At 29.9% G+C, this 12,242-nt stretch overlaps 1 protein-coding gene across 1 annotated transcript in view; it reads right to left on the bottom strand.

Annotated features, from left to right (window-relative positions):
* LOC129910712 (mucin-5AC) overlaps positions 1 to 12,242 on the bottom strand; it is a 343,104-nt gene that overhangs the window by 287,393 nt on the left and 43,469 nt on the right. The window contains exon 5 of the mRNA XM_055988201.1: positions 10,394 to 11,226. Coding sequence (XP_055844176.1) covers positions 10,394 to 11,226 — 833 coding nt within the window. The remainder of the gene's footprint in view (positions 1 to 10,393; positions 11,227 to 12,242) is intronic.

The following is a 12,242-nucleotide window of genomic DNA, read 5'->3' as shown; positions in this document are numbered from 1 at the left end:
CTAAAAGATGATTCAGAATTAAAACAGAAATGGTCCTTAGCTTTAGGTATGTCTTATCTCCTGATATTTGTCAAATACTATTTAGACTATTCCTAAAGCCAACTCTCCATACATCAAGTTGTTAGAATAGAATCCAAAATTTGATACTGAAACACTTACGAGTGTGAATACAATTTCAAAAATAAAATTTTGATTTCAAAAATTCAATTTCAAAAATTCAATTTCAAAAACCAGAAACAGTATAAAGGTAAATGAATTTACAAAGCTTTTCAACCAGGAACTTAAAAGAAATTTCAATATTAAATCTACTTTCCATATAAACTTCTGGCTTAAGATAAATATCAGAAAATAGAATTTTCATAAATATATTTTATCACATTTTATACTTTAACCAAAAAAGGTTATAGAGGATTTACATTTCTGTTAATTCAACCTTTAAACAAACAAAACATATAGAGGTCTTCTTTGGTTCATCAGTTTTCAAATATTGTTTACTTATGCGGCAAAAGGATTGTAGGTAAAGGATATACTAGAAACGGAAGTTCTATTGAAAATACTTGAAATATTCTTATCAGAGTTCCTTATGTACACATACACACATAAATATAGCACAAAAATATGTGTGTATGAATTGGGTTGGGTGTGGGGATTTATTTAAATTCTAAAAAATATCAATGCTTTATGTTATTTCAAACGAATTTAAATTCCAACACATCAGGATTTTCAAAAAAAAAAAAAAAAACTGGCATTCAAAATATTTCAATTCGAAAAAGGCTTAACTTTAGCTTTAAGACTTATTTGGTGTTATTTTTGATAAGGATTCATAATATTCAATGTATTTTCGCTGAATAAAAGAGAAAATCAGTCTTCATAGTTGATTATTGTTATCATGTTGTCGTAGGTAGGTGGTGTTTTTTTTTTGTAAAAGATTTTTAAGGTCTGTTTTCAATAAAGTTAAAAAAGGTAAAATTTAAACCTACGCTTTTAGTTTGAATATCTTTTTGAATACAGTACATATAGAACTTTTTTCCCAACTAAGAATATTCGCTTTGAAAAAGCCAAGTGGTATTTTTAAAAATGGAAGGATTTTTAACCGTTCCTGGCATATTAGACCAGTGCCGAAGCCTTCAAAAACATTAAAAACTAAACAAAAACATAGTAGAATGAAACCCATATTGAATATGATAAAAATGAAAAGAAAAATAAATTACGGGCGAACCGAGTTCGGGAAGTGGGTGGGTTCAGTTTTTAATGGTAAAAAATGGTATATCTTGATTTCCGGTAAAACTACAAGTCCTATGGAAAAAAGTTGTAGGTAATAAAAAGATCTAAAACTTTTGTGCAAACAATTTTTTCACATAACCTCAAAATTTAGATGAAAAATTAAAAAAACCGATTTTTTGGTTTTTATTTTTACCTTTTGCAAAAAAAAAAGTTTTTTTCTACGAAATTTGGTGACAACTAACCTTATTATGTCTCAAATTTACTGTACTTTATTTGATTTAAAATATTTATTTTTTCACCTCATTTTGACACACTAATTTTCAATCGAAAATTCACTTGTCAAAATATCAGCTTTTTTCAAAAAGTCGGTGGGTATTTTGTTCGTTGAAATATCTACTTTCAGATGGTGAAAGAAAAATTTACATTAGTACACTATAGTACATTTTCTCGGAAAAATGCAAAAAATGAAAAAGCTTGAATTCGAAATTTTTTTTTATCATTATTTAAAATTTTGGCCTATTTATTATAACTTACACCTTATTACTCAAAAACCATACGATTTATGAAATCTTACGGTTTTTCAGTAATTAAAGTGTTAATTTTAATAGATAGGCCAAAATTTTAAATAATGACAAAAACAAATTTTCGAATTCAAGCTTTTTTCATTTTTTGCATTTTCCGAGAAAATGTACTATAGTGTACAAGATGAAACGAAAAAGCGAAAGGAAAAATCAATTGGTTATAACTTTTTTATTTTAATAGATAGATGAAAGAAATTTATACTGTAGATATACAATCAAATAAACTATAATTGTGCAAAATTGCAATTAATTTCGTATCCAAAATCCTGAGGTAACGGTGAAAAGATGTTCTTTTTCTAAACATGTTCTATCATTTGATCTAAAGCACATACAAATTTTATTTAACTTTACGCATGCTGACAATACCTATTACCTTTCATTTGATCACACATAACGGTACGTGCTCTACAATTTACACAATTGTTAATTGAAAAACTTGAAAACACCTGTGGAGATCTGTTACCGAAGACTAGCCACTAGTGAAGGAAGTACCTTAATCTCAGTTTGAATTTTCGGCATGGTAGAAATATGATTGAAGCGTTATATAAAAGATCAAATAATAAGCTTTCAGATGACATAAAATTTATTGCAGCTTGTCATATAAAAAAATGGATTTAAAGGTGATTGAATAAAAAAAAGGTAGTTTTTAGTTGATTTTTTTTGCAAGAAAAATGATTTTTTAATGTTTCTAACACATGTGAATTGCACACATAATTTTTTTTTTAAACGGCTCGAACAATATTCATTAAAGTTTTGGGGAGTATCTATTGTCACATATAGGAGGCAACTTTTGAAATAAAAAAAAAATATTTTTTTGGGGTGATAGAACGCGTTTTTTTTTGGTTTCAGAATATTTTGTAGGTAGGTACACAACTGACCCGATTTCAATGAAAATTTTTATAAAAAAATCTTTCTATCTTCAATTTGTTAAAAGAGGCATTTTAGGTTAAATCTTTTAAGATTAGATTTAATAATAAATTTTGAATTATTTAACAAAATTTTTTTATATTTTGAAATTTCGAAGATTTAAAACGTCTTTTTCAAGGCTTAAAGTTCATAATTTTGAAAAATTTGTAATTTAAAAAAAGAATTAAAAACCAAACCGACAATTTTAAGAAAACTCTTAAAATTAAATATATAACATACTGTAAGTATTAGATTTTGGTACCAATTTATTAGATTTTTAAAAAAATATTTTCCAATTTGTAGAGTCCTTATGAAGAACGCAAACACGTTTGAAACGTTGACAGTAATTTTGGAATATTCAATAACGACCTTAAGCCCACTTAGGACCTAACATTAAAATTTTATTATATTTAACCACATTTCGGATTAAAAAACAAATATTTAAAAATATTTTTTTTTTTTTGAAAATATTATTTTTTTGAAAACGGCTAAATGAAAAATTTCAAAATTTCGTTTTTAGTAGTTGTTTAGTTATTTCTTCAAAATGACATACCAAATTGTTTTGTGAAAAATGTTAAAAAAATTTCATTTATAAAAAATTATTTTTTTTTAGTTTTGACTAATTTTTGTTCCTAAGAAAACTTTAAGATATCAGCTACTTTTTTCATAAGAGCATGTACAGTGGTGGCAAAATAATTAGAAACATCCTCCTTTGTTTACAAAATGTTATTTTTTTCTTACTATAAATACAAAATATTTAACAATTTTTTAGCAAACACAAGTGATGATATAATCCTTGTTACATTTTAAGAAAAAAATTTTAGAATTTATCCAACAAAAGAAAAATATTGCAAAAAATCTAAAATATAGTCCAATTTTGTGTGGTAATATAATTAGAAACACTGAGGAAAAATTACTAAGAAATATCCCGTTTTTGATTTTTAGCATTTACATTTGCCAAACTTGGTCAATTAATTAAACGTACAATTAATAAAAAGGACTATCACCAACTAATTTCTATTAGTTGGTTAATGTGGTTGCAGTCCTCGAAAAATGACACATGTTCCAAAAAAATAATAAAACGTCCTTAACAATATTCCTGACACACCAACCCCTTATATTTTAGAAAAAGAAGGTGCAATAAAGAGGAGATCCTTAGTAAAACATCAAGCTCTTCAAATACCTCTGCTAAAAAATATTTCTAATATTTTTTATTCATATTAAGAACATAGGTACAAACATTTTGAAAAGAAAGAGCGTGTTTCTAATTATTTTTCCACCACTGTAGGTACGTGCAACCCAGTCGTGCATTATATTTATATTCAAATAAAGAAAAAAAATAGGTGCTCTGTATCTGCAGGCTTACCTGCTTATTTTTAGAGGATATAAGAAAGTAAACTTTAAAAAAATATGTTGCCTAATAACAGGGCATGAACCCATAACTTTTTGCGTGACAGTCGAGCGCAAAATGCAATACCTTCGTGCTTCGTGAATTCAATGCCCTTCTTGGTGAGTAAAGTAGTTTCACGCATAACACCATCTTAATCCTTGTTATTCCTCGCACATTCCCATTAGGTACTTCAAAAACAGTAGAACAAAAATCTACATAAACCATCTGATTTAAAATGATGTGTTAAGTGTTATTAATTCAACAAGAAGTGTAATCACGTTATATTTTAGCTTTATTTTAGGTATATGACAAAAAACCATTACCAGTTAAAGTAATCTCCTTTAGCCCTTAGAGTTTTAAAATAATAATTATTACATGAAGATGGAGAGTGCTTGGCTTGCATTATGCGTTTACCATACTAACCTCTATGGAATCATTAACAAAAAAAAAAAAAAAATCAGGAAGAAAAAAACTTTGTGCAAATCACCTTCATATAGTATAATTTTTTATGTCCTCATTTAATTTTTACAGTCTCCTTCAAACACCACGACTATGATGATGACGATGGCGACGACGACAACGATGACGACCATTAACACAAACCACTTAACTTTTTAACTGCAGAATGGTAATTTTTTTTCTCTCTCTCTCTCTGAATTCTACAAATCCCTTGCCATCGTTTTCATTTAAAGTAAATCATATCCTTTTGAATACTGACTGAGGCTGACTGAGAGAAGTAACAAGAAGCAAACAAAAAATGAAAAACGCATGACAACCCAAAAGCGTTTTTATTTCAATTTTGGCGCTCAATTAAAATACAAACGTTGCCATTGGGAATATAGCCAGGGGCAAAAGCCCTTCACCCAAATATATGTACGTGTTGGGATGTAGGTACTTTTTGTTACTATCAACCCGAGAAAAAATGAGAACAAAATTGGTGCTTTGTAGAAAAAGAATAATCAAGCGCCACCATCATCGCACCATACAAAGAGACACTCACTACACACATAAGGGACACGGAAAAAAAAGGATTCGGTTTGATTCCTCGTTGTGGGTCCTCCAATGACTGTTTCCTTTTAACTTGAATTTAGTTTTTTTTTTTTTGTTTTATGAAAATATAACACAAGACCAACAATAATAACAACAAAACGTTTTTTATCAAGGTTATGCTAACATTTTTGGTTAAAGGACTTTTCCAACACACAAGGACAGGGACACAAAAATATACACTACACACATATAAGCTCCATTCTCTAAGGCATTGTTATTCTCGTACTTTTAGGTACTTGTTGGCAAATAAAATATTTATGTTGGTACGAATATGTATTACAGTATGCGAAGGGAAACACAGATTTTGTATTTAAAAAAGACGCAGTTGAATTTTCAGGTAAACTCTTTAAATATTGAAAAGCTTTAATTCTGTTCGGATAATGAAAGTTCTTTTAAAACAATTGCATTTCTTTTTTCTAAGAAATATGAGGGATATTAAATAAACTATAGATTTCGTCTGAATTTTCTATTGTGTATAACTGCATTCGAAACTTAAATGATTTCATGTCAAAAACTGAAAATATTGATAAACGGTAGGATTTTTTCCTAGAAGTGTTCAACAATGATTAAATTAATACGTAATCAACAATAAAGTTTCTTTTTGATTGAAATGAGTTTTACCAAAAACCGCATGTATTATGTACTTCCTTACACAAAAATTACTTTTAATAATGAGTACGCCCTCAAGTGATTCCAATAATTATATTAAAAATACATGCTTATAAAACCGAAATTGGATACTTATCAAAGTACAAGGTGACATTCTTAAAGAGTTAAAATCACATTTTATGGACAAATTGAAAATATTCAGCAAAACAAATTTTTCTTTTGCAAATCTTGATTGGAAAGACGAAACTATCTTAAAGTTAAAAACAATTTTTTCAATTTTTTTGAATCTTTATTTTTGTACAAATCGGAAAACATTTAGTTTCAATCGACAACTTTTTTTGAAAAGAAATTGAATTTTGAACGGAAAATTATTGTTTTATTTTTGACCATTAAACCTCCCAGAAAAAAAATAGTTCTAAGGTATTCGAAATTCAAACTGGGGGAAAGGTTGTGGGTGGGCAAAAAAGTGGGGTGGGTGTCAAAAGTAGACCTCCAATCGAAAAAAGTTATATGCAAAAGTTATAGATAGTAAAAGTGTCTACAACTTTTACTCAAACCATTTTTTTATGTTACCTCAAAATTATTGAAAAAAAAAAAATGCTAAAATACGATTTTTTGAGTTTTTATTTTTATCTTTACAAAAATACTTTGATTGTAACAAAACGTGGTTAAAAATTATTTGGTTATGTTTCCTATCTATTTTGAATGTTTTTTGAGCAAAAAGTTAATTTTTTACTTTTGACGAATTTAATTTACAAAAAAAAAAAACCTAGCCTATTTTTCAATCAAAAAAGTTACCGAAAAAATTTCTCATTTTGAAAAGTTTGGAATGCAGTTATTAAGGTTAAACCTTTTATTTAAGATTGTGTGGAAAAACTATACTATTGTTTTAGAAAATATTGAGAGAAATTGAAAAAAAAAAAAAAAAAAAACGATTTTTTAGATCGATTTTTCCGTAAATGACAGTAATATTGGCGAGAAATAATTTTCTATAGAAACCAAATTATATTTTTCTAATGACCTTTTTTGACCTTTTTAATTTGAATCTAGCACTAAAATGGATCTAAAGTGCAAAGTTTTTGAGATATTGAATTTTGAACGTCCAAAACGTAAATAAAGCATTCCCTTTACTTATATTTCATAAAAACTTTGAAGATGTATACTGCCCATAATCTCGTAAAGTCCATAACTACATTTTTCATAATTCTGAGTTGTAAAGGAAAACACAAAATCAAATACCCCAATTTGCATATAAAATAAAAAAAATTCAAAAATATTTGGAATATTCTGATTTATGTTAATACAGTAAAATAAGGAGAAAAAAGGGGTGAATCTCGGAATGAATGTTAGTAGAAATTTTTTTTGCTCAATATCTTTCTTTTGCCATTCTATAACATATCTCAAAAGTCTAGAAAAATCTCATGTCCGCTTGTCGCGATTTCAAGGTCAAATCGCGAAATGGAGATTTTCAAAATTAGCAAAAATAGGCTATGGTATTATATACAAATATGATACATGATTTCAAGGTATTTTTTAATGCTGATTCCAAAAAATCTAAAATTAAGACAATCTGACGTCTCTGGAAAAAGTTATACCTGTTTTTCATCTGTCAACTCATATTATTATAACAGTTGCAAACTTACTGCCGAAAAACCCTTAAAAGTTATGGTAGATGAACCAAATTTTGCATGAAGATTTTAGAATCCATCATTATTAAAAATCAAAACAATCCCTTACAAAAAATATATATACCTACGAAATAATGGTATTTTTTGATGGAGGTGCAAATTTTAGGATATGCACTAAAGAAGATTCTTGTTCATCTTAGGAATAAGTGCAAATAGGCTAATTTTTTTCATTGAATTCAGATTGTCTTAATTTTAGATTTTTTGGAATCAGCATTAAAAACTACCTTGAAATCATGTATAATATGTTTATATAATACCATAGCCTATTTTTGCTAATTTTGAAAATCTCCATTTCGCGATTTGACCTTGAAATCGCGACAAGCGGACATGAGATTTTTCTAGACTTTTGAGATATGTTATAGAATGGCAAAAGAAAGATATTGAGCAAAAAAAATTTCTACTAACATTCATTCCGAGGTTAAACCCTTATTTAACTGGATTATTTATTTAAAGACCTAGGCTAAAAAAATTAATGAGAATAAATCAGAGACAGTGCCCTAATTTCAAATATGCAAAAAAATCAAAATCTAAAATTTTGTAGGTACTAAGGGCCTTTACGAGATTATGGGCAGTAGGTATATTTTTATACGAGAAAAATCATACTCTACAAACTGAAAGCTAATTAAATTTTCAACAAATATAGTCTCGACATATTTTTTTCTGCGTCGCAATACAAATGGAAACTCTGAACAACCTCTTACAAATTTTAAAATTTTTACGACTTAAAATTTAATAACACAGGGCAATTTCTCAAAAATTCAAACTCTCAAAAATATTGATGTATCCATCACAACTTTTTGAATGGCACGAAAACAATACCTTACCTACAAAGCACTACGTTTGCACCAGAAATAATTTTTATGTAACAGAATCATGCGTTAATGAATTGAGTCTTTGTAAAGAAAAACTTTTTTACGAAAACGCTCCAAACCAATAGGATTTAAGAGTTCTTTTTGTATGGCTGTTCCATAGTTTCAAATTGTTCCAAAGCATATTTATCCCAACTCCAACTTGTTGGAGACTGTGTTAAATTTTTTCTGACTGCATTTCGAACACTCAATCTCAATCCCGAAAAAATCGTTAAAAAATTATATTTATGAAAATTAAAAAAAACAACTGTTTACGTGTTTAATTTTCAGTCGATTTAGCACAAGTTTTCTTTTAAAATTTTTTAAGTGGTAGTTAGAATTTAAAATTTTAAATATTTCATCCAACTGATTTTAATCTGTATTAAAGACAAAACTTCGAAAACAAAGAAAAATGCAAAAGAAAATTTTCAAAAAAAAACAAATTTAGTTTTGCCCAGGATTTTGTCATTCTTTCAGGTTAGTTTTCTATGTTAGACGTCATTAACAACAAATTTCATTTTGTATTTCTCACAACTTCCTGAAAATAATGCCATAACCTGAAGAAATTAGGGTTCCAAAATTTTTAAACCATTTTATTATTACATAGGTACCTACAACTTTATGGGTTTTATTCAACTAAACTTTTCAATACGATTCTGCAACTGTAGATAATAGACAGTGTGACAATAATTCTCATATTTTGGGTCCTTGAAAATGAGAGACCAAAGTTTATAACTAAACACTAAACAAAAAAACATTTCATAGATATCCTTTCGTTCAAATTACGAGATAAAAATACATAACTTACAATTTAAGAGAAATAATTTCAAAGGAACAACTTTAATTCATTTACCTATAATTATTTAAAAAAGTTCACTTTCCTTAAAATTAAATTCATAGCATTTTTCAACGAAAATCCACAAGAATTTCAAAAAAAAAATCACTCCATTTTACTTCCTTGTTTTGGTACTAAAAAATACCTCAACACTAAAATGGCATCACTTTTCTACTCCCATCACACACTTATACACCTTTACACAGAAAAAAAAAAAACACACAAAAAAAGTTACAGTTGTTGAAAAGTACCAACAACAACAACGACAGCAAAAATCCCCTTAGTCCTATATAACCATCTAGTATAGAACTAAAACACAACTCATTTTCGACGATGTCCTTTTTACGCTAAAAAGCTTTTACAAAAAAAATAAAACGACAACAGAATTAAAAAACAAAAAAAAAAAAACGAACATTTCTATGACACAAGAACATGTGCCGAATGGGGAATTACACATTTCTATGTGTTATATAGTAAGAGACTTTTTGTTCCCGCTTAATAATATCCTCTATAACATTGAGCTCTGTGCGAGCTAAGAGATGTATCTAGAGATAGGTCGACTCCTGCTCCTGGTATATATTGTTGAAGGTAAAATCACTCTTTTTTTCTCTCACCTTGAATTAGCTGGGACGCTTGAAGTAGTACGAGTATTCCATTTCAATGAGTTTCACTTATACGATGACAACGACGTAGGTGTATATTTTACCTAGATGATCCTGTTTTCGTCGTCGGTCGTTGTCAGTCGGATTGAAATATTTGTTTATTTGATCCTTTTAATTTTAATCCAAGGATAAGATGTAATTTTTTTTAAAGATTGACAAACACAAAAAAAAATACAAAGAAATCAGTGATTCCCCTGAATAAACACAGAATTTCACTCTATTCTATTTTTTTTTTTTGTAAGTGGTAACCCGTTTCCAACCCCTTTTACCAGGGTGACACTGAATTTCAAGGTTATCAATGTGCAACACACTATTTGCACCAATGGTTGTCCTTTCACTATTTCCCACAGCCTTGAACTAGCTTAAAAGGCTTTTATAATTACCAAGCAAAAAATGGAAAAAACCACTCCTTTCAGTGAACCCGGAAGTGAAAAAATGGCGCCCGACAAAAGACAGATTTTTTTTTCCAGATTTTTACTTTTAATTAAATTTTCTTTTCAAGAAAGAAAAACTAACTAACAGATAAAAGTAAAACAGAAACAAAAAAACTTTTTTACGATTTTCTAAAAACAAAAAAAAGTTAACAGAGAGAACGCGTACCTGTTTGCTTTGACTGGTGGCGCTACGACACCTGTGATATCCGAATCACGACTGAGCTCGGTGATGGCTTTGTTGCCAGCAACAGCCTCCTCCGCAGAAGTTGTTGTTACCGATATGGTAACTGGTGATGGTGATGCTGCTGCTGTTGCTGGTTTTGTTGTTGTTGTTGTTGCTTCAGTTGGAGCAGTGGTGATGATGGTTGGTGATGATGGTGGAGCAGCAGCAGTAGAGACGACTGTTGCTGCTGTCTCGTGGTGAGTTGGGGAGCCATTGTTGGAGCTGCTGCTGATGTTTGTACTCTCCGCAGTTAGTGTGCTCACTTGGAGTAAGTCTCCACTGTTTGTGTTGCCATTGCCATTTGTTGTTGTTGTAATATCGATGGTTTCATTGACCTGTGGATTGTGTGCAGAAGAATTTTTGCGAGAGCTTTCACCACTATCACCACCAGACCGTTTTGTGGGGGTGGTTGGTGATTTGTTGCTTTGTGGAATGTGTCTGCTTAGCGCATACTCAACACTCTGCTTGCGCGGCGATGGCGAGGGAGAATTTGTGTTGCTAGCAACATTGCCACTGTTGCCAATGGGTGATGGATTGCGTGGAGTTGGAATGGGAGAGTCTTCGAGCTGGCAACATGTATCACAGCTGATGGTGGATTTGGTTGATTTGTGGAGTCGGGGACTTGTAATAGCAGGCCCTGGAACTGCATCGGTTTTGCTGTCTGGTGGGTCCTTTATGGGGTTAGTGGTTGCAGCTGGAGCTGGAGGAATGGTTGCTGCATTGTGAGGTGATGAGGATGGAGTGGTTATTGAGCTGCTGGTGCAGTGAAATTGATCCTGAAAATGGAAATTGAAAAAAAAAAAAATAAGGATACAAAAAGAAAGAGCTCAGTTTGGATGTCTATCAAGTAGTATGATGATTGAAAAGGATAGTAGGGTTGTTGGCTGGTTGGTTGGTTGAGGGGCGGATATGGTTTTTTTTTTTTTCAAATTATAGGTACGCAGTGGGGGGAGAAAGAAGTTTGTTGTAAAGTTATTGCATCAATGTGCATATATTTTTAATTAAAGTTGATGATGAAAATGTTTTATGTAGGTATATATTTTTTTTTCTAGAATATTGATTCTGTTTTTTTTTATGTAGAAAACCTTTGAATTTTTAAATGTTAAGAGTTTTTGACATGTGCTGTTTGACATTCATATGTTGACATTCTATTGATGTGATTAAGTATAAATTAGATAACAAAAAAAAAAAGTTTAATGGATAAATGTTGTAACATGACCAAATTTTGTTTAATCGGATTTTTAAAGAGTATACAAAAGTGGGTTTTGGAATTACTGTCTTTATGCATTAAGCGTTTTATCGATTTTTCAGAGATTCAGAGTATCAACTTATGAAACGGCAAAGTTGTTTTAAGTAATCAAAAGTAGCCTAAGAATTAACCCTCCAGCGTTAACTCAGCAAGGAAGACTGCTTCTTAGTATGTTTTAAACAATTATCTACTTTGTATTGGATTAAAGCTTGAAAGGTGTAAAGTACTTATAACATAAAACGTGGGTGTGTTTCCCTGATGGTTTATGTTTTCAGTGTTGATGAAAATTTTTAATTGACTTCTCAGAAAAATTCAGGTCTTAGGGCTACGCGGAGTGATGATGAGATGTCGTTCTCCAAGTTGAGTGCTCTTGCTGCTTAAGTAACTGCCTGACGTAAGAGACTAAGATCAGGCGTAGTTTTTCAATAGAACACAGTTTAGTTCGGCAGCTCATCGCAGTGACCATTATAAATTGGATGAAAGTGAAATTATGCTCAGTAAGGATATTAAAAGAACAAAAACCTTTGCGGTTTTTCGAACCAC

This window comes from Episyrphus balteatus, chromosome 2 (assembly GCF_945859705.1).
Source record: "Episyrphus balteatus chromosome 2, idEpiBalt1.1, whole genome shotgun sequence".
Lineage (NCBI taxonomy): Eukaryota > Metazoa > Arthropoda > Insecta > Diptera > Syrphidae > Episyrphus > Episyrphus balteatus.
The sequence above is the reverse complement of the archived record's forward strand: the minus strand, read 5'-3'. Positions and strand labels throughout refer to the sequence as shown.